The sequence below is a fragment of the Schistocerca serialis genome, chromosome 1, assembly GCF_023864345.2.
Source record: "Schistocerca serialis cubense isolate TAMUIC-IGC-003099 chromosome 1, iqSchSeri2.2, whole genome shotgun sequence".
NCBI classification, from domain to species: Eukaryota; Metazoa; Arthropoda; class Insecta; order Orthoptera; family Acrididae; genus Schistocerca; species Schistocerca serialis.
Window position 1 is genome coordinate 767997783 of NC_064638.1, and position 24038 is coordinate 768021820.

At 46.0% G+C, this 24038-nt stretch overlaps 1 protein-coding gene across 4 annotated transcripts in view; it reads left to right on the forward strand.

Moving 5' to 3' along the window:
* Positions 1–24038, forward strand: part of LOC126482528 (uncharacterized) — a 95040-nt gene that overhangs the window by 19983 nt on the left and 51019 nt on the right. For all 4 annotated transcript variants that reach the window (XM_050106540.1, XM_050106541.1, XM_050106539.1 and 1 more), the window contains one exon: positions 22724–22881. In XM_050106540.1, the coding sequence (XP_049962497.1) occupies positions 22724–22881 (158 nt within the window). The remainder of the gene's footprint in view (positions 1–22723; positions 22882–24038) is intronic.

Consider the following 24038-nt stretch of genomic DNA (forward strand, 5'->3'; position numbering starts at 1 on the left):
TGTTGTCTATGTAAGTAGTTGTAATTTCACATTTACCAGTGAGGTCATCATTGCTTAGTACAGATCCTCATAATGAGCAAAACTCTGTAGTCTTCCCCTTTGGTGTATAACATATTGTCAGCATTATCCATTGTCCCACATGGCATTTAGACAACTTAGCATTCCATTGCCCCTTTCACTCCTGTTGTTCAAAGGGCTTCATATTGCTTCCTGTACTTGGTGCCAACTGTCTGTAATGTTCTTGCAAATATCTGCCCAGATTCACCATCCTTCCCCTTTCCATGTTTCAATGTCTTGAACAGTGATGGCATCTTCCGATCATCTACCAATTCATTCATAGACCCTTATTTTCATGTGTTTTTGAATTGTATGCTGCATGTATGTATAAGGTAATAGCGTGTCCAAATCATTATGATAACTGTTGAAACAGTGTCTCAACATCTTTCCTATCATCCTGTGTACCTGTTCTGATCTGACTTTTGCTTGTGGGTGTAAAACATTTGTTATTAACTTACGAATTTGCTGTAAACAATACAGTTGTTTTATTAGTTTCAACGTGAAGTTAGAACCTTGGTCTGTAATCAACGTGCCTGTTGTTCAAATTTTAACAACCAATTATTGACCCTTGCTTGCGCAGCTGTATCAGCATGTTGATTTGGGATACATTGTGTGAGAAGTAATTTACTGGTGAAACTTCCTGGCAGATTAAAACTGTGTGCCCGACCGAGACTCGAACTCGGGACCTTTGCCTTTCGCGGGCAAAGGTCCCGAGTGCATTCCTGGACTCTCTCTCTGTTGCTCTACGTGTTCTACAGAAGTATGGGAAGCCTCACAGGAAGACTGGTGGTAAACTCAGTTACCTATAACAGCAGTGCTGAAGTAGGGGTGTCTCCAAACAATACCTGAAGAATCCCCGGACAATGACAGAGCATTATGCGATGAGTACTACCACTGCCACGATAAAGTGTTCTGCCACCATTTCACAGCTATAGAGAAGAGTGAGTTGGACTTAGATCAAAATATTCTGAGTCATCAACTGCCTTTTGAGAGCTGGATTAGGCACTGTCTGAGGCTTGTGATACTGTGCATGGTCTTGACCAAATCCAATACAGCATGCTGCAAACAACTTCAAAGGAAATTTCCTAGGATGTTTAATTTGGTATGCCAGACAGGCTAATTTCCCAACTAGTGAAGGGAGCCTCTAGGAAGGATGTTGGCACAATGGATGAGGATTCTTCCCTCCTGTCCTCCATTAATGCTTCTAGCTGCTTGCATGGTTGCACATAGTCTGCCTGCATCTGTTTGGTTTAGCAATGTCTGAACTACCTCTGCCATGGTAACCTTCTCTACCACTGGTTTGGAAATTGCAGGGCTTGTGCCTACAATACCAGTACCAATACAAATGGCAAAATCACAAATGTGAAAATAGTGCATTGCACTCACTAAGCTGAAGTGTTGTCATAAGCTGATTACCTGCAATGTCACTTGCTGGTTTCCAGCACCACTATGTAGTCATCCAAGGATAGGATAATGGCCATCTGGATGCCAAGTAACCTCAGGGAATGGGTAATCTAGGAGTATGGCAACAGTGAAGCCAGAGAATGCTCTTGGAAGATAAATAGCATTTATTCACAGCAGCTGTGGCCAGATAGCACTGAGGTGGTGGTATGCATCAACTGCAATGCTGGCAGCGGTTGGCTGAGTGACCTTTCTGTGGTAGGCGGTGACAACACAGCTCACAATGAAGAAATTGGCAACCGCAATTGTTGCTGGTAGCCTGGGAGGCGGCTACCTGGGCTGGGCATGGCCTGGGTTGAAAACGTGATCTCAAGATTCAGTGGAGTGCTATGCACTGGCTTGTCCTGAGTGGCACCATAGGGGTGGTCCCAGTTTTGACATCAGAATCAGGCTAGAGGGTGCTAAAAGGCCCATGACTGCATATAGTAGCAGGTGCAGCCTGTGAAGACTGACGTGGAGACTGCATTGGAACCGAGGCTGGATTCAGTCAGGACTGAAATTGAATTGTAGCACAGTGCCAGCAGCAGACATGTGAGAATCTCAGTCCGATGTTACGACATGTTTGCTGTTGTGTCACGAGACAAGTCACCAAGGATGGGATGATGATGATATTTGGTTTGTGGGGCACTCAACTGTGCGGTCATCAGTGCCTGTACAAAGCCTCAATTTTTGCACAGTCCAATCTAGCCACTGTCATGGATGATGATGATGATGATGATGATGATGATGATGACGACGATGAAAAGATGAAGACAACACAAACCCCCAGTCTTCAGGCAGAAAAATCGTGAATCTGGGACCCTGTAATCCAGAGGCAGCAACGCTAGCCACTAGACTATGAACTGTGGACACAAGTCTCCAATGTAAGTGATCTTTGGGTGGATTGAATCCCCAGGTATACTCGTCTAGGTGGCATTACTGTCATGTATGCCTGAAAATTACTGACCCACATGGTGGTGTAGCACAACCTAGCCTATCATTAGGCAGCCTGCAGAGTGCAGGATTCTGAGGTAGCAATATTAGAGGGCTGGTCACTGGAATTTCATAACTGGTAAGCTACCTGTATGGCTGCTGTGGCCTGCTTGGGCCAATGGCATAACATTGGGCATTATCAGTTCGTGTTAAAACATTTGTAGGTCTGATAATCTTTCCTAGCCATTGCTCTTCTTTATTTCCAAAAGAAAGAAAGAAAGAAAGAAAGGGAAGCTAAATGATTCTTAAATTTTTAAATGTTAGTCACTGAGCTTTTGTGTTATTGTATAAAACTTAAGTTTTTCACCCATTTGCAGGGACATTGAACAAACTTGCAGATCAAGCCAAGGAGGCTACCAAAAAGTACCTCTTAGAATGAGAGATGCCAGGTCCTGAGTTATGGAAGACTCTGTCCCAACAACTTGCAGAGTTATGAAAAGTATGCTATAGCGTAGCTACCACTAACAAGCTACTCCCCAGAGGGCTCACAGCTCTTCAGCTGGTTCATGCTTGGCTACCACGGGACCCCAGCCTTTGCAGCATCTTTTCCCTTCTGTGCTGCATGTCCATCCTCTTGCTGTTCTTTTTCCCCTCCCTTGGGGAATACGTCTGGGATGTTTTTGGGAATGTGTTCTGCATTTTCAGTAGCCGATATCGGAACATTCTCTCAACCTTCTTGTGCGCTTCTGAAGGCCGGCCCACGTGTGTGATGCGTAATGGGTGACTGGGTAATGCCTAGCCTTGGTTCGACAGCTCTATTTTGCACGTACCCCCTGGTACAGGTCAGGTCCAGGGAGGGGTGATTGCCTGGGCAGCTACCTTCCCAAATTGCCAATCGGTCCCTCTGTCAGGTATTCGGTAGATGTGACTTGAGGTGTGAAGGCAAGTGTGTCCTCCTCTGAGGGGGGTGGGGCCCTAGGTAGGAGGTGTGTGCATCAGAGACACTGGCCATCGTGGGGGATTTTCTTGCAATGAAATCTTCTTCTGCACAGTCAACATCTACTAAACATGAACGGAATGTGGCTAATGGTTCAAAGACCCTCTCAGCTGCACCATGGTTCCTCATGCTTTCACGTACTGAAGGCAGTCAGTCCTTTGGTATGGTAAATTCATTTATTATTCAGGAAGGTGTTGGTGCAATTTCTGGACTTGTTAAATCCTGCTCTCGCTTACGTAATGGCAATTTGCTTTTGGAGATTACGTCTGATTCTTAAGCACAACAACAGCTTGTAGCTTAGCTCTTCCACGGCTGTCCTGTTCGTGTCGAGGCTCATCAAATGCTGAATTCTTCTGTGGTGTTATTTACACTAGGCTGCTCGATGGTCTGACTGAGGCAGAAATCCAAACGTACCTCTCTGATCAGGGTGCCATTGCAGTCAATCTGGTGATGAAAAAGGTACATGCATCCTTACTGCCCACATACACTCTTTTCACTTTTTATGGTGCGGTGCTTCCATCAAAGATCAAAGCAGGCTCTGAATTTATCACAGTCTGACCATACGTTCAAAACCACACTCAAATGTTCTGTCAACACCTGGCCAAATGTGTAACCTGTGGAGGGTGATTTTCCACCTCCACCTCCCCACTGTATCAATTGCAATGGTGACCACGCTGCCTCCTCCTGAGGTGTCCCATGTATCTCGATGAGCAGGCCTCCAGGAGATGTGGGTGAAGGAAAAAGTACATTACCCGGTCGCTCACAAGTTCTTGGCTAGTCTGGAACCCTGCATTCTACCATCTGGCACTTACAGTACTGTTCTTGCTACATGAAGGACATGGACACGTGGACATGCATTCTCAAATTCAGCACCATGGTTGTAAAATCGCCCAGTGTCACAGTAGCATCCCCATCTCCTCCTGCAGCTGTGCAACAAGCCACCAAACTTTCACCTTACGCGGTGAAATCAACTGCTACACAACCGGCAGGGTCCCCCTGCGGGTTCGGGGGTTAGAATAGGCCCGTGGTATTCCTGCCTGTCGTAAGAGGTGACTAAAAGGAGTCTCACATGTTTTGGCCTTATGTGATGGTCCCCTCTCGGGTTTGACCTCCATCTTTCTAAATTATTCCGAAGAGCGAGCCAATTGGGGAAGGGCGCCTTACATGGTGCACTGTATCCGTCGTGCAATTAGACCTTTCGCCGTCTTTCTCGTCGTTGCAATGGTGTCCTGCTCGTTTTCGATCTCTTGGGCGATTACCACGCTGCACTCTGCAGTGTTTCTTTTAACTGCGACGACGACCTTGGCCATTTTTGCACCTAAGATCCAGCACGGTAGCCAGCCCGTTGTGGTGGGGCCGCCATGTACCCTCTTGGTTGTAGCCCCCTGACAACACAGGGATCGCTCTACTGATGCCTGCGCCGTTAACTCCCCACGTATGCCAAGGAGTAGATGCCCATCTCCTTGGGGCATCAGGACTCCCGGCAATGGCCGTCCTGCCAGGTGGCTATTGCTGCGGCTGGGTGGCGCCCGTGGGGAGGGCCCTTGGTCGGAGTAGGTGGCATCAGGGCGGATGACCCGCAATGAAGCGTGGTACATCATCTCTCGCTGGCGGCCAGCCGCCAGCAGTCTCTAAGCGTTCTCGGGCTCAATTTAATGCTGAAAAGTACAATCCGAAAACGTTCCCCTCTCTGGCCACGCCGTGGGAGGAACGTAAATCTCAGGATGGCAGTAGCAATTATTCGCCCCGATTCTTAGTTTGTACGGGAGCTGATGGGGAGTCTTTTCTCTCCACAAAGCCTCAGTTCTTCGTGGAGCATTTAGAGGACAAGTTTGGGGAGGTGGAGGGCTTGTCAAAAATGCGCTCTGGATCGGTCCTGATCCAAACGGCATCCTCTGCCCAGTCACGACGGTTACTTGCTTGTGACAAGTTGGGGGATGTTGCTGTTATGATCACACCGCATAAGAGTTTAAATATGGTCCAGGGAGTTATTTACCATAAGGACCTTCTTTTGCAGTCTGATGACGAGCTGCGCGCCAACTTAGAGCGCAGAGGTGTACATTTCGTCCGGCGCGTTCATCGGGGTCCGAAGGAAAATCAGATAGCTACCGGTGCCTTCATCTTGCCCTTCGAGGGTGATACGTTACAGGAAAAGGTCAAGGTGATGGTCTACCGATGTGACGTCAGGCCCTATATTCCTCCCCCGATGCGGTGCTTCAAGTGCTGGAAGTTTGGCCATGTGTCTTCCCGCTGCACTTCCAGCCTCACATGTCGAGATTGCGGACGCCTGTCTCATCCCGATACTCCATGTGCCCCGCCTCCCATCTGTGTCAACTGCGGGGAGCACCATTCACCTTGCTCACCAGACTGCAGAATCTTCCAGAAAGAACGCAAAATCATGGAATATAAGCCCCTGGACCGACTGACTTATACTGAGGCCAAACGGAAATACGACCGATTACATCCCGTGCGAATGACGTCATCCTACGCCGCCGCTACAACACCTGTGCTCGCCCCATCAGTTTCACGACTTCCGGCCGGATCGCTGAGTGGTACAACTCCTCCTGCCCCCTTGCCAGTGGGGGGCTCTACCCACCGGGTTGCTCCTGCGCCACCTACCTCAGGGGCAACACCATCCCCCCCATCAGGGACGTCCGTCCCTGCTTCTAAGCCGGAGAAGTGTCCAACTTCTTCGGCTTCTCACGCTCGCAAGGGGTCCCTCGGGTCCCTCCCTTCCCAGGTTTCCACCAGTGGGAAGGCTGACGACCGACAGTGGCGTAAGTGCCCGCAATCGGCTGGTCGACGGGCTTCACGATCCTCCTCAGTCCCGGAGACTGAATCGGTGAAGCCCTCCCAGCCAGTTAAACCCAAGGAGCAGCGTGAGAAATCAAAGAAGAAGAGCTCTAAGCCCAAGGAACTCGCGGTGGCAGCCACCCCACCGCCACCTTCCAGCTCTGTGTCTGCGGACGAGGTGGAGATCCTGGCATCCACTGAGGACCTAGATCTCGCCGGTCCCTCAGACGCCATGGATAGCACTAGCACGGGTGCTCAATCGGAGGCAGCAGGTGACCCAGCGGCATAATCTGCCTTCCCCGTCCTGTCACGCCTTTCTCCGCCATGGACAATACCATCCTCCAGTGGAACTGCAGCGGTTTCTTCCACCATCTAGCTGAGCTCCGCCAGCTTATCAGCCTTCATCCTTTCCTTTGCATTGCTCTGCAGGAAACTTGGTTTCCGGCAATGCGAACCTCCGCCCTCCCTGGCTATCGGGGTTATTATAAGAACCGAGCAGCTTATGAAAGGGTGTCTGGTGGCGTCTGCGTATATGTCCTTCACACTCTGCACAGCGAGTCTATCCCTCTCCAGACGCCTTTAGAGGCTGACGCTGTACGCGTGTGGACGCCACAGGTTATTACCGTCTGCAGTCTTTACCTTCCACAGGATGGTGATGTCTTGCAGCATGTCCTGGCTGCGCTGGTCGCCCAATTGCCGCCACCTTTCTTGCTATTGGGCGACTTCAGCGCCCATAACCCTCTGTGGGGTGGGTCAGTGGCCACAGGTCGAGGCGCCATCGTTGAGCATTTCTTCTCGCAGCTCGATCTCTCGCTGTTAAATGATGGTGCCTTCACGCACTTCAGTGTGGCGCATGGCACCTACTCCGCCATTGACCTTTCCATCTGTAGCCATAGCCTCTTACCGTCTGTCCAATGGAGTGTGCATGACGACCTGTGTGGTAGTGACCACTTTCCGCTCTTTTTGTCACTACCACAGCGTCACTCTTCTGGGCGCTCTAGCAGATGGGCTATGAATAAGGCTGACTGGGATTTGTTCTCCTCCACTGCCGCTTTTGAGCCTCTCTCTACTGATGACATTGATGCGGTGGTTCAATCGGTCACCACCGGCATCGTTACTGCCGCCGCGTCTGCCATTCCCCGTTCTTCTGGGTCCCCTCGGCAGAAGGCTGTGCCTTGGTGGTCCCCTGAGATCGCTGAAGCGATTAAAGATCGCCGGCGGGCGCTCCAGTGTCACAAGCGACATCCCTCCTTAGCCCACCTTATCGCCTTTAAACGGCTGTGTGCGCGGGCCCGCCTCCTCATCCGCCAAGGCAAGGAGGAGTGCTGGGAGCGGTATGTGTCCACCATTGGCCTCCATGTCACTCCCTCGCAGGTCTGGGCCAAGATTCGACGCGTCTACGGCTATCGGACCCATGCCAGCGTCCCTGCGCTCTCACTGAATGGAGCCGTTTGTACTGACTCCGACGTCATTGCAAATCGCTTAGCAGAGCATTTTGCTATGAGTTCCGCTTCTGCGAATTACCCCCAGGCCTTCCGCTCCATTAAAGAGCAGATGGAACGTCGGAGCCTTTCGTTTCGCACCAACCACCCGGAATCTTACAATGCTCCATTTAGTGAGTGGGAATTTCGCAGTGCCCTAGCTGCTTGCCCTGATACCGCTCCTGGACCAGATGGCATCCACTGTCAGATGCTGAAACACCTTTCAGTGGCCTGCCAGCAGCGCCTTCTCGATCTTTACAACTGTCTTTGGGTCGAGGGGGAGTTTCCGTCGCAATGGCGGGAAGGCATTGTCATCCCCGTTTTGAAACCTGGAACGACCCCTCTGGAGGTGGACAGCTACCGTCCCATTAGCCTCACCAACGTTCTTTGCAAGTTGCTTGAACGGATGGTGAGCCGGCGCTTGCATTGGGTACTGGAGTCTCGGGGCCTTCTGGCTCCGTCTCAGGGTGGGTTCCGTAGAGGCCGCTCCGCCACCGACAATCTGGTGAGCCTGGAGTCGGCCATCCGTACTGCTTTTGCCCGCCGTCAGCACCTGGTCGCTATCTTTTTCGACATGCGGAAGGCGTACGATACGACATGGCGTCATCACATTCTTTCTACGCTTCATGGATGGGGCCTTCGGGGTCCTCTGCCGATTTTTATCCGCAATTTTCTGTCATGTCGTACCTTCCGCGTGCAAGTCGCGACCTCGTATAGTTCCTCCCACGTCCAGGAGAACGGTGTACCACAGGGCTCTGTTTTAAGTGTCTGTCTGTTTTTAATAGCCATTAACGGGCTTGCTGCGGCCGTGGGAAATTCTGTCTCCGCTTCCCTGTATGCTGACGACTTCTGCCTTTATTACAGCTCTACTGGCATTGCAGCTGTTGAACGTCAGCTACAGGGCGCTATCTGTAAGGCGCAGTCTTGGGCTGTAGCGCATGGGTTTCAGTTTTCGGCAGCCAAGACCCGCGTTATGCATTTCTGCCGGCGCCGAACAGTCCATCCTGAGCCGCGGCTTTATCTTGCCGACGAACTCCTTGCTGTGGTGGAGACCCACAGGTTTTTGGGGGTGGTTTTCGATGCCCGGTTGACTTGGCTGCCTCATATCCGGCAGCTTAAACAGACGTGTTGGCGGCATCTAAACGCTCTGAGATGCTTGAGCCATACCCGCTGGGGCGCCGACCGCTCTACCCTGTTGCGGCTCTACCAGGCGTTAATCCAGTCCCGTCTGAATTATGGGAGCCTGGCTTATGGCTCAGCATCCCCATCTGCGTTATGGGTGCTGGACCCAATTCTCCACAGTGGGATACGCCTTGCCACTGGTGCTTTCCGCACCAGCCCTGTGGACAGCGTACTAGTGGAGGCAGGTGTACCTCCACTGCGGTTCCGACGCCAACGTTTGCTGGCCGCTTATGCTGCCCATGTTCTAAGCTCGCCCGGGCATCCAAACTATCGTCTCCTGTTCCCGCGGTCGGTCGTCCGTATGCCAGAATGTTGGCCCCGGTCTGGTTGTACAATAGCGGTCCGCGTCAAAGAGCTTCTCTCTGGGCTTCAGGGTTTCACTGTTCCACCTCCTTTCCGGGCTACTTTGCATACACCCCCATGGTGTGTTCGTCGCCCTTGCCTTCGGCTCGACTTGGCACAGGGCCCTAAGGACTCAGTCCCTCCAGAGGCCTCCCGCCGCCGCTTTTATTCCATCCTGGCCACGTATCAGGGCTCTGGTGTTGTTTACACTGACGGCTCGATGGTTGCTGGTCGTGTCGGATATGCGCTCACTCTAGGGGACCATTCCGAACAACGTTCCTTGCCGGATGGCTGCAGCGTTTACACTGCTGAACTGGTCGCCATCTTTCGTGCCCTAGAGTATATCCACTCCTGCTCAGGTGAGTCCTTCGTTATCTGTAGCGATTCCCTGAGCGGTTTACGAGCTCTCGACCAGTGTTTCCCTCCTTCTCGTCTGGTGATGGCTATCCAAGAGTCTCTACATACTCTTGCCCGTTGCGGCCGCTCTGTGGTCTTTGTGTGGACCCCCGGTCATGTCGGTATCCCGGGTAACGAACATGTTGACTGCCTGGCGAAAGAGGCCACCAGTAAGCCATCTCTGGACGTTGGCCTCCCAGAGACTGATTTGCGGGCAGTCTTCCGCCGCAAAATCTTGGCGCTATGGGACGATGAATGGCGCGAACTGACAATGCGCAATAAACTCCGTGCTGTCAAGGAGACGACGGCTGTGTGGCAGTCTTCCCTGCGAGCCACTCGCAGGGACTCAGTAGTTCTTTGCCGGCTCCGCATTGGCCACTCCCGGCTGACGCACAGTTATTTACTGCGCTGGGAGGACCCTCCTCTATGTCGCTGTGTGGCGGCTTTGACAGTGACCCACATTTTGATGGCCTGCCCCCTTTTAGCTGTGGTCAGGCAGACATTTGCGCTGCCTGCTACGCTCCCTGCCCTTTTAGCAGACGACTCCACTATGGCTGACTTAGTTTTAAGTTTTATTCGGGCAGGGGGATTTTATCATTTAATCTGAGTGTTTCTGTTTTCTCTTATTGTTTTGTGTTGATTCTGGCCTTTGGCCTATGATTTTAAACTGCTTTTTTGATGTGTTTCTAAGTGGTTGGCTTTTCCTTTTTTATTTCTATGGTCGGCCAACCACCGTCACACTCTGTGTGGTTTTAGTTCATTTTGTCTTTTCTTTGTCTCAGTTTCTCTTGTTCTCTATCGTCTGTGATCTATTCTGTTCCTCGTTTTTATTCTCTGTGGGTGTTCTTTGTATTTGGAAAAAGGGACCGATGACCGTAGCAGTCTGGTCCCTTTAATCCCCAAAACCAACCAACCAACCGGCAGGGCGGAAAGGACAGAAGGAATACTCCCGTGAAGACTTCGTAGTCCCTCCAGCCAACAAATGTCTGAGTCTTCCTCTGCCAACCAGAAAAACTTCAAGGAATCAAACAAAGGGAAACAGTCTTCTCCTTTGCTGAGTTGGAGACCCTCTTTGACGTTGTTGCCATTTGATACCCTCACCCGGCCGACCTCAGTGTCGCCAGTTGGCACTGACAACCATTTTTCTGCCCTGGACTCCACAGACTGACAGAAGAATAATTCAGTGCCTCTTTAGATCTATGGAGCAGGAACTTCCAGCCTCTGAGCCCTGTAGCAGTGAGTCTTTGAAGGCTAGTACTTAGTGGGTGCCGAGGTGATACCCTTTTCATTTTTTTCCCTGCTCCCCATTCCTATATCATGTCTCTCCTCCAATTGAACATTCGCAGCCTTTGATCCAACAAAGAGTACCTACAGCTGCTCTTTGAATCGCAGCGTCCGCTTGTGCCCTGCCTCCAGGAAACAAAATTGCATCCTCACAACCACGTTGAACTCTCACATTTCTTACTGGTCTGCTTTGACCTTCCACTGAGGCTGGCATTCCATTTTGTGGGGCAGTCATGCTGCTCATCCAGGATGACATTCCTAGTCAACCCACTGCAAGCTTCAAGCTGTTGCAGCACGCATTTTCCTTCTCATTTGACCTTTTCCATTTGTACCGTTTACATCCCACTGTGATTCGGTATCACGAGGGCAGACTTCCTCCAGCTTACTGGGCAACTCCCTCATCTTTTCCTGCTGCTCGATGACTTTCTTACACATCGTCCCCTTTGGGGTTCTCTCAGAACCTGTCCAAGAGGTGCCCTCTTGGCTGACCTTCTCAATCAACTTAACCTCATCTGCCTTAACATGGGAGCACCCACGTTCTTTTCAGGCTCCACGCACACTTATTGCCATTTGGACCTCTCCTGCACTGCCCAGCTTGCCCATCATCTCGAGTGGTCCGTTCTCTCCAACATGTACTCGAGTGGCCATTTCTTGAGTGCTATCCGTTTGCTGACCCCTACTCCACCTACATGCACATCTAAATGGCAGCTTTGTAAGGCTGACTAGAGCAGCTTTCTAAGGCCGACTGGAGGCTTTACTCCTCCCTGGCGACCTTCGATGAACAACATTTCCCCAATTGTGATGACCAGGTAGAATATCTTACACACATTACCTATAGCACTGCAGAAAATTCCAATCCTTGCACTTCCTCTTTGCTGTGCCATGTCCTGGTCCATTGGTGGACAGAGGTATGCTGCAACACAATTCTCGCATGGAGATCTGCTCATCCTATGATGGCAAACTACTTTTGTTATAAACAGGTGCATGCACAGTGTCGTCACATTCTTTGGGATAGCAAAAAAAGCTAGCTGGATTTATTTTACTATTTATTTTAACAGTTCCACTCCCTCTTTCATTGTGTGGGTCTACCTCTGACAGATCTTTGGGACCAAGGTCCATTTTCCAGTTTCGGGTCTGACCATAGCAGATGATGTTATAGTGGGCTCTTATACCATCTCCAACACTTTGGGCTGCTATTTTGTGGAGATTTTGAGCTCCACCCACTATCATTCTGCCTTGCTCCATCAGAAATGAGTAGAGGCAGCTCAAGTGATAACCTTCTCTTCTTAGAACCGTGAGTGCTACACTGCTGCCTTTACTATGAGGGAGGTAGATCATGCTCTCACATCATCCTGATCCTCAGCCCCATGGCATTCAGATGTTGTGGAACCTTTCTCTTTCAGGCAAGCACATTCTCGTTCATATGTACAATCGCATCTGGGCAGAGGGCACATTTCCCATACACTGGGGTGAAGCCACTGTCATACCCGTACCTAAGCTCAGTAATGCAAGGTGATGGTATAGTGGCCAGCTGGTGTAGTGGCTCAAGTTTTGCAATTTACTGACCACTGCACAATGTGGATTTCGAGCGACCTGTTCTACTGTTGACCATCTCGTCACTTTGTCAACTCATCTCATGAATAGTTTTCTGTTCAAATACCATACTGGGTCCATGTTTTTCGATTTGAAAAAAACCTTTGACACCTGCTGGAGGATTGGTATCCTCCGTACTTTCTACACATGGGGCTTACTTGGCCACATGCCCCATTTCCTTCAGGAATTTTTAAAAGACTGACCTTGCAAGTTATGTGTGGATTCTACCTTGTCGGACACCTTTATCGTGGAAAACAATGTGCTTCAATGTTCCATCCTGAGCGTCATCCTCTTTACTATTGCCGTAAATCCTATTATGGCCTGTCTCCCACTGGGCATCCCTGGCTCCTTTTTCGTTGATGATTTTGTGATCTATTGCAGTTCTCCACGGACTTGTCTTCAAGAGCGATGTCTTCAGTGAGGTCTCGATCGTCTTTACTCAAGGAACAAAGAAAATTGCTTTTCAGAATGAGATTTTCACTCTGCAGCGGAGTGTGCGCTGATATGAAACTTCTGCCAGTATCAGTAAAGCTGTGAGTACCGGGCGTGACTCGTGCTTCGGTAGCTCAGATGGTAGAGCACTTGCCCGCGAAAGGCAAAGGTCCCAAGTTCGAGTCTCGGTCGGGCACACAGTTTTAATCTGCCAGGAAGTTTCAAAATTGCTTTTGTTTTTCCACTGACAAAACCTTTTGTATGACTTTCTGGTGGTGCAATTGGTTTCTTCCACCATCTTTACATCTTGCGCCTGTTGCTCATTTGTTTGTTGAAACTATGCAATTCCTGGGGCTCATGCTCGATAGGAAACTTTCTTGGTCCTCCTCTGTGTCTTACCTGGCTGCCCACAATACACAATCCCTCAGCGTCCTACATGTCCTCAGTGTTACTTTCTGGGGAGCGGATTGGACCACCCTCCTACGCTTGCACTGGTCCCTTGTCTGTTCAAAATTAGACTATGGGTGTTTCGTTTATGCATCTATGCCTCCTTTTTCGATGACTTCTTTGATCGCTGGTATTGGGCACATCCCTCTTCTCTGTTACTTCCTGGAGTTCGCTTTCGGCTCTTGCTCCGGCAGCTTAACTTTACTCTACCTGCCCCTTTCCCAGTACTATGTGAACCCTTCAGCACCTTGGCTTTGTGTGGTGGTCCATTTTCACTTTGGCCTGCATTCTCTTCCTAAGGACACTACTCCAGCCTTGCTCTAGCACCATAAGTTTACCGACCATCGCACGAAACTTAGTGATAGTACATTCATGTACACTGACGGCTCTCGGACTGACAGTGAACATATTGTTGGGTGTGCCTTTGTCATTAGCACTGAAAACTTGGTATCGGCTTCCAGAACACTACTCAGTATTTACAGCAGAGCCCTTCGAGATACAGGCTTTTCAGTTATGTCATCTTCTCCAACTCTCTCAGACCCTCCGTGTGCCATGCACTGTCCATCCCTTGGTGCAACAGACCCAGGAAAGCCGTCACTTGCTCTTGCTTGATTGAGCCCCTGTGATGTTTATGTGGCTTCCTGGTCACATAGGTCTGATAGGAAATGAGGCCGCTGACACTGCTGCCAAGGATGCAGTTCTCGTACCTCGGCCTGCTAGTTCTTCCATTCCCTCCGATAATCTCTTTGTTGCCGGCTGTCAGCAGGTGGTGTTGCTTTGGCATCACCACTTGTCCTCCATTCATGGGAACAAGCTCCGGGGGAATGGAGCCTCTCCCAGTGGCTTGGACAACCTCCTCTCGGGCCTCTTGCCATTAGTAGATCATTTTAGCTAGGTTGCGTATTGGGCACTATCTCTTTAGCTATCACCATTTGTTAAGTGGTGCTCCCCCACCACTTTGTGCTCATTGCCCTCAACCTTTGATGATTTGTCATTTCCTGATGGAATGCCCACTTTTTAACCACTTATGTTCTCATTTATTTGCCGTTGGAGTTATCGGCTGTTTAGTGGATGACGTGTGAGCTGTCAACCCTGTTTCAAGTCCCTGCTTTTAGCTGTCTTTCCTTCTGTTGATTGGGCTTAACATGTAGTCGCTTTTAACTCATTTTTATTTTTTATTTATTTATTTTTTTTCATGTTCTACAGTTCTGACTTGGGCACATTTGACCCCATTTGTTTTTGCGCCCTAAAACAAAACTAACTTGCTAACTGGTGTAAAAGACTCTACATCTTGCAGTGTTCTGCTGCTTCTTTGTGATATTGTCTGACGAGGTAAAGTCTACTCGGAAACTACAATTTTCTATTATCCAGTTTTGTTCATCTTGTTACACTAAACTCTCACTGATCCAACACTCAGTAGACTGTCCTCTCAGTAATGTGGCCCACACATGGCCTCTAGTCACTCTAGCTTAAATGACATGTACAACCACGAATGATCGCATGCAACAGTGTGACTAGTCAATTACAATGTTAAACAGTGCTATATGTATTTGAAATTGTTCGTTTCTTTGCATTTCAGTTGCATGGTTTCTTAAACGAAACACATTTAGCTAGATCTCAAGCAGAAACCTGCAATTTTAGATAAGTTGAACCAAGGTTTGTAGCACAAAGCCACTGCTGCTCAGTACATTGCTGGACAAGCAACTGTATATGACATCAAAAAGAAGAATGATGATATGTGATAGAACGCAACCCAGATGGAGAGTGAGTTGGCATAATGGAAGGCTATGCAGTAGAGTGAGAATGAAGGACTGGATGTTCCTCTTTACAGATGGTTCATAAAACAACACAGCAAAGGAATTCCAGTGACCTGATAATAAAGGAAAAAGCAGCTGCATTTAACAAAGAAGTTGGTGCCAGTAACTTGTATGCAGCAAGTGAAGGTTTGCTGTCAAACTGGAAAAAATGGCATGGCAAGTGGCAGCTGACTGTCACTGGGGAAAGATGATAATAGAGGAAGAAGATCTAACTGCAATGCCTTATGCAGTGCTGCTGAAACTGACCTTTTTTACATGATGTTTCTTTCAAAAACATTAGTTGCCAAAAACAAGAATGAATCTCATGGGCACAAACATCAGAAACAGTGCATAACAGTAATGGCATGTTACAATAGAAATGGGAGTTGTAAACTACAGTTCATAGTGAGTGGGAAATCATTACAGTTGCAATTCTGAGAGACAGGTAGATTGGCCACCAGAGTGCATTAGTGTTGTACACTTTTAGTATTATTAGTAGGCCTGGGAGGGTATATAAGGGACCGTTGTGATGGAGACAGAGATTCAACTTATTAGTTTGAGATATTGTTAACATACCCGATAGAGACTGAAAGGAGCTTCATTGTAAGTATCTGCTAGCTGGCCAGTCAAATTGTGCAGTGTTTAGACTTACTAACAGTGGCTCGATGGTGGAATGCATGAGGATGTGACAGCAGGCATATCCTTAGTCAAAGTTCTCGTCTATCAAGTCATACTACCACAAGTGAGGATCGCTGTAATATGCACCGAGCTCACTGTAAAACCTTCAAGTCTATGCTCCCCACCTGAGAACAAGTAATAGACTCCTTGCAATATTCTGTGTCATCCTGCATCATTGGTTGGAGATTAGCAGCAGCCTGACTAGAAAATTACCGCCCTATGTCTAGGCTACCATTAACGTGAGACATAAAAGTCTGTATTTGGAGTGGTGCCGTGACTGGGAAGAGTGGAATGCTTATGAATGGCATTGCATTGTGCTTAAAAGTAAATGCAGTTCTGCACTACACTGGATGACCATTGTCGGTGAGTGACCTGGGGAGAGATCCTAGTCTTCCAATGTTATGGAGAAGTACAGCAGTGTGTTACTCCTGGTTTCATCGGATGTGACTCTTCGTCAAAGATGTTAATAATTGAGGGAACTCTGATAGTGTAACGGCATGTCTCGGACATCCTTCATCCTCGAGTGTTATCTCTCATATGACTTTATCACGGGGCTCGTTTTTCAACGGGACAATGCTTGTCCCCATGAGGCGTCTCTCTATGAACTGTCTGCTCAAAGTTGAGGTACTCCCATGGCCAGCAAGGTACCCAGATCTGTCCCTAGTAGAACACGAGAGACCGGCTCAGACATCAGTTCTGTTCTGTTGCCATTATCCAGTATATTAAGGACCTATTAAAACAGTTGTTTGCCAGTTTGCCTCAAGAGAGGATGAAACAAACTTAAGACATTCTTCCCAACTGAATTAGTATATGCATTCAAGTCAAAGGGGGTGCAATGTCATACTGTATGCAGGCTGATACTGTCAAGTTTTTTGTAAATTTGACTCAATTTTGTAATCGTCGAAGTAGCATCACCTGCCATCTCAACCCGTGAAGTTTCATTTAGTTTCCTCCTCCTCCTCTCCTGGATTCTTCACCTTTTTGTCAGGCAATATGATATAAGGACATTATCTTATTTACTTGTATTATTTTTGATCAGTTTTATATAAATGACTGGGGCTGCCAGTCGGATGCGCAAGTGTGGCTCTCTCCTCATGACACATCCTGGGAAGCTTTCGGCTGTTTTTGGTCAGCATAATATCCCCACATTACAGGTTTTACCTGTCCTTTATAGCTGTTTTTATTATTCACTTCTACATTTTCTATCCTCAATGAACGTGCTAATGGTCATTTTACATGTCCACCTTCTTCAGTTTAGAAGTATTTTATTGATTCGACAAACCCACGATGGAGGAACCAGTGACTTAGTAGTTTGGTCCCTTAAATGCGTCATTGGAGTTCATCCATTCAGCCCTTGCGTCACTTAAACAAAATTTACACAAAAAATAACAATATCAACATCTAAATACATATAACCAAATCATTATAGAGTGTGTGGTGGAGGTTACCATGTTAGGGTTTCTTCCCATTCGATTTGTGTATGGAACACTAGAGGAATGGTTCCTTAAATCCTTAAATGTCTCCATGCATATGGCATTTAGTATCATCTTGTCTCAATCCATATTGGAAATGGTAGTCAAAGACACCCCATTTAATTGTGGTTCCCAAAACTTTGTTAACCATTAATGGGATAGCTGGCATCCATTTTTAAACATCTGCCAGTTCAGGTTTTACGGCATCTCTGTGACACTCCCACAGGTCATACAAACCTGTCACCATAGATGCTGCCCTTTTGTATATATGTTCTTTACCCCTAGTAGACCTATTTGGTATAAGCATGCATTTGAACCAATTCTAGGACAGTATACTGATGCTGCCTCTTCTTTAGTCTTTTTCTTCTTCTTGTTTATCCTGGCTTCTTGACATCTCTTGTGAAGAGACATGATACAAGTTCTGTGGTGGTGTAGGACAATTAATGAAGTTACACAACAGGTAATAATTTAACTTTTGAAGCTGCCGGTTTATTGGCATTTATGGAAAGGAAAACACTCTTAATACACTCATACAGTCAGCAAACTTCATGTAACATTTTGTGTGTGTTATGGGCTTTAATATGTCACAAATCGTTCTAATGAATTAATTAAGCTGCTTTACAGTGTTGCTAGGCAACTTAATCAACAAGGTGATGCAATGTCTCAGTTAAAACTGGACCTCGATATTTTGAATAAACTTTTGGTTCATTTTTTTTTTTCAAGTTCAGCACTTGACTCAAAATTAATTTCCAACTTTGTGCATTAAGTCCAACTGCATTTGAAATTACTGTATGCAATTTACTGGACAGTTTGATCACGCACTGGCGTGTAACGTATTTCAAATCGAGCTTGCAGGTTTCAGTTTTCCCTAATGGGCTAAACGACTCTTCTGTAATGACGTGATGTGTCTATCTCACGTAAAGTTTAAATGAAACTGGATTTACTCTCCATTTGGATAAAGATCACAAAATAAAATTCACCACATAGATCAGTGAACTGTACACATGCACTTCAAGCACTCTAAGTGATAACTCTTTTCAGAGTAAAAGCTGCACATAAATTAACTTTTTTTATGCATACAAAATTCAAAACACCTTTATATTAAACAAATAAATTATGGCATGTAATTATTAATCAAACATTTCTGTTTCTGAATAAACTTCAAGAACTTGTATTTCATAATCCATAAAATTTTGTCCTAGGGGTGGGAAATTGCCCCTAAAGGCGGAAGAATCAGCAATGATCAACGACATGAGGATGCAGAAGGCAATGGAAACCACTGCATTAAAGACACGTAACGTGTATCCACAGGACATGTGGCCTGTAATTGAAGAAGTGTCATGATGATCTCTCCATTGGCAAAAGATTCCGGAATAGTCCCCCATTCGGATCTCCGGGAGGGGACTGCCAAGGGGGATGTTCCATGAGAAAAAGATTGAATAATCAATGAAAGGATAATGTTCTACGAGTTGGGGCGTGGAATGTCAGAAGCTTGAACGTGGAAGGGAAACTAGAAAATCTGAAAAGGGAAATGCAAAGGCTCAATCTAGATATAGTAGGGGTCAGTGAAGTGAAGTGGAAGGAAGACAAGGATTTCTGGTCAGATGAGTACCGGGTAATATCAACAGCAGCAGAAAACGGTGTAACAGGTGTAGGATTCGTTATGAATAGGAAGGTAGGGCAGATGGTGTGTTACTGTGAACAGTTCAGTGACCGGGTTGTTCTAATCAGAATCGACAGCAGACCAACACCGACAACGATAGTTCAGGTATACCTGCCGACGTCGCAAGCTGAAGATGAACAGATAGAGAAAGTGTATGAGGATATTGAAAGGGTAATGCAGTATGTAAAGGGGGACGAAAATCTAATAGTCACGGGCAACTGGAATGCAGTTGTGTAGGGGAAGGAGTAGAAGAAAAGGTTACAGGAGAATATGGGCTTGGGACAAGGAATGAAAGAGGAGAAAGACTAATTGAGTTCTGTAACAAGTTTCAGCTAGTAATATCGAATACCCTGTTCAAGAATCACAAGAGGAGGAGGTATACTTGGAAAAGGCCAGGAAGATTTCAATTAGATTACATCATGGTCAGACAGAGATTCCGAAATCAGATACTGGATTGTAAGGCATACCCAGGAGCAGATATAGACTCAGATCACAATATAGTAGTGATGAAGAGTAGGCTGAAGTTCAAGACATTAGTCAGGAAGAATCAGTACGCAAAGAAGGGGAAACGGAAATACTAAGGAATGACGAGATACGTTTGAAGTTCTCTAACGCTATAGATACAGCAATAAGGAATAGCGCAGTAGGCAGTACAGTTGAAGAGGAATGGACATCTCTAAAAAGGGCCATCACAGGTACAAAGAAGGTAACTGCGAAGAAACCATGGGTAACAGAAGAAATACTTCAGTTGATTGATGAAAGGAGGAAGTACAAACATGTTCCGGGAAAATCAGGAATACGGAAATACAAGTCGCTGAGGAATGAAATAAATAGGAAGTGCAGGGAAGCTAAGATGAAATGGCTGCAGGAAAAATGTGCAGACATCGTAAAAGATATGATTGTCGGAAGGACGGACTCAGCATACAGGAAAGACAAAACAACCTTTGGTGACATTAAAAGCAACGGTGGTAACATTACTAGTGCAATGGGAATTCCACTGTTAAATGCAGAGTAGAGAGCAGATAGGTGGAAAGAATACATTGAAAGCCTCTATGAGGGTGAAGATTTGTCTGATGTGATGGAAGAAGAAACAGGAGTCGATTTAGAAGAGATAGGGGATCCAGTATTAGAATCGGAATTTAAAAGAGCTTTGGAGGACTTACGGTCAAATAAGGCAGAAGGGATAGATAACATTCCACCAGAATTTCTAAAATCATTGGGGGAAGTGGCAACAAAACGACTATTCATGTTGGTGTGTAGAATATATGAGTCTGGTTATATACCATCTGACTTTCGGAAAAGCATCATCCACACAATTCCGAAGATGGCAAGAGCTGACAAGTGCGAGAATTATCACACAATCAGCTTAACAGCTCATGCATCGAAGCTGCTTACAAGAATAATATACAGAAGAATGGAAAAGAAAATTGAAAATGTGCTAGGTGACGATCAGTTTGGCTTTAGGACAAGTAAAGGGACGAGAGAGGCAATTCTGACGTTACGGCTAATAATGGAAGCAAGGCTATAGAAAAATCAAGACACTTTCATAGGATTTGGCGACCTGGAAAAAGCGTTCGACAATATAAAATGGTGCAAGCTGTTCGAGATTCTGAAAAAAGTAGGGGTAAGCTATAGGGAGAGACGGGTCATATACAATATGTACAACAGCCAAGAGGGAATAATAAGAGTGGACGATCAAGAACGAAGTGCTCGTATTAAGAAGGGTGTAAGACAAGGCTGTAGCCTTTCGCCCCTACTCTTCAATCTGTACATCGAGGAAGCAATGATTTAAATAAAAGAAAGGTTCAGGAGTGGAATTAAAATACAAGGTGAAAGGATATCGATGATACGATTCGCTGATGACATTGCTATCCTGAGTGAAAGTGAAGAAGAATTAAATGATCTGCTGAATGGAATGAACAGTCTAATGAGTACACAGTATGGTTTGAGAGTAAATCGGAGAAAGACGAAGGTAATGAGAAGTAGTAGAAATGAGAACAGCGAGAAACTTAACATCACGATTGATGATCATGAAGTCAATGAAGTTAAGGAATTCTGCTACCTAGGCAGTAAAATAACCAATGACGGACAGAGCAAGGAGGACATCAAAAGCAGACTCGCTATGGCAAAAAAGGCATTTCTGGCCAAGAGAAGTCTACTAATATCAAATACCGGCCTTAATTTGAGGAAGAAATTTCTGAGGATGTATGTCTGGAGTACAGCATTGTATGGTAGTGAAACATGGACAGTGGGAAAACCGGAACAGAAGAGAATCGAAGCATTTGAGATGTGGTGCTATAGACGAATGTTGAAAATTAGGTGTACATATAAGGTAAGGAGTGAGGAGGTTCTACGCAGAATCGGAGAGGAAAGGAATATGTGGAAAACACTGATAAGGAGAAGGGACAGGATGATAGGACATCTGCTAAGACATTAGGGAATGACTTCCATGGTACCAGAGGGAGCTGTAGAGGGCAAAAACTGTAGAGGGAGACACAGTCAACTCGTGTCTGGACGATGACGTCACGAATTGACACTTGCTTGAAATGAACAAAATACCTGTACTGAAAAATTCTGTCCGTTGAGTAATTTACTGACTTTTATAACGAATTCGATGCCCCCTTGCATCGCTACAACAGGATACAAAAGTATATTGCAAACGATCTCTTTCTTTACACTGGCTACATTTTTCCCTTACATCGCTTAAAAAATATTCACACAGAAAATAGCAATATCAACGTCTACAAACATACTGCGCAAACCACTACGAAGTGTGTGGTGGAGGGTACTCCTATTGTACTGTGGTAGGGTTTCTTCCCATTCGATTTGCATATGGAGCACTGGAAGAATGGTTGCTTAAGTGCCTCTGGTCAGTATTCTTGTATAAATCAGTTTGCCACTTGCTTTACCTACAACTGAGCCCACGAGATCATTCCATTTCATATTCGTGAACATTTTTACAGCCAAATACTTGTATGAGTTGACTGATTCTATTTGTTAGTCATTGGTATTGTAATCATAGGACACTGTGTTTTTGTGCTTTATTGTGTGCACAATTTTCTATTTTGAGTATTTAAAGCTGGTTGTCTAGTTTTACATCTCTTTAAAAACTTTTCAAGATTTGCCTGGATATTTGTGCAGCTTTTTTCAGATGGTAATTCATTCTACACAATTAAATCATGTGAAAAAGTGTTGTTACTATAAATATTGCATTCCAGTGATTAATGTTCAGAGGGAACTTACCTGGAGTTATGTAATAAATGACATTGTGACGAGCTATGAGGTTCAAAAGGTGTAAAAATTATTATTTTGTGCCATAGAAATTTCCTGATTCCATTCCATTACTTTGATTTGTTATAATTTTTCTGTCAAATCTCTGCTGTGACATAATTACCAGTTGTTGTCTTCACCCTTTTAATAGGAGTGTTGTTTCCTTACAACTTCATTTTTTAAAATCATTTATCATATTATTTTGGTATATGTGCTAAGAAAAACATAGATTGACTGAATTAAACAGTGTTGAAATGTTTGTGTCATTTTGTTTGATAACAACATAAAATTTTTAGTATTTGTTTGTTGCTCAAAATTTATGCCCTTTAACTATCCAGGCTTGATTTTTGGAGATTGTAGGTAATACATGAAAATTATGGCTGTGAACATTTTACATTCTCGTAAGACATAGAAATTTTTTTTTCCAAGAAAAATTTGATCCTGACAGTTATTTCAATCATTTCCAGGTTGTGTTGTGGAAAACTCTGATGTTATATTTCTCGCAATGAAACCAATTTACTTGGATGCAGCATTGATGGACATAAAAAATACTTTGAAGCAACCAGTCAGCAATAAACTCTTTGTTTCATTGTTGGCTGGTGTGCCATTGAAAGTACTTGAGGAGGTAAGATGGGTTTTAGTTGTGTATTGGGCTAATACTGATTTGCATAAATCTCAAATCGGTTATTTTCATGTTTAAGGTGCCGACCTCTCCCACTCCTTTGTAATTATTTGTGCATTTCGGTCTGTTTTGTGCTAAACAAAAAACTAATAGTTTTTCAAATGTTATTTTGTGTAACTCAGCAGTACTGAGCATCTATTTGTGTTTTCAATAGTGTATGAGGTAATAAATCCTTGCAGAATGTGTAGTCAGTCCTGCTGTGTCAAGGACTAGAATCGATCTGTGGTTATTCCTTGCCTGTCATAAGAGGTGAATAAAAGGAGTCCTATACCTAATGACGCTTTTACATTGACAGTTTGCCCATCATGCACTGTGATCTCTGCACCTACTATTAGAATGGATTTATATTTACATTCAGTCCACTACTGTAGCTGATCTGTTTTGGGCAGGCGGGAGGTCATCATGTATCCTCACAGTTGTAGCCCCCTGATAATGCAGGGATTACACTGTTGATGCCAGAGCTGTAATATCCCCATGTATGTGAGGAGTAAGTGCCTGGCCATTCCGGGGCACTGGGACTATCGGCAATGGCTACTATTCCAGGTAGCCTGTGCTGTGGCAGGGTGGTGCCCATGGGGAGAGCCTCCAGTCGGAGTGAGTGGCATCAGGGTGGATGACCTTCGATGAAACAAATGACACACATCCATATCTGTGCCAGCAATGCTGTCTCAGCAGATACAAAGCAATATTTTTATGCAGAAGCTTACAACCCCCTGGCGTTTCCATCTTTGGCCATGCCTTGGCGTTAGTCAGGAAAGGAAAAATGGAGGTGGACAGACTGCCCAGTTCTTGGTAAGCTCCAGAACTGATGCAGAATTGTTTGCTACAACGAAGTCATGGATTTTCATTGAAAATGTTGAGGATTGGTTTGGAGATGTTGCTGCAATATACAAGAAGAGAAATGGATATTTGTTGTTCAAAACACTGAATGCTAAACAAGTAGAGGGACGTTAGATCTGTGACAAGCTTGGGGATACGCCAGTTACCACCTCTCCTCATAGTAAGCTGAACAGGATTCCAGAGTCACTTTCCATCAGTACCTAACATTATAAACGGATGAAGATCTTGATGCTGACTTAGTTGCATCCCGAACCACACTG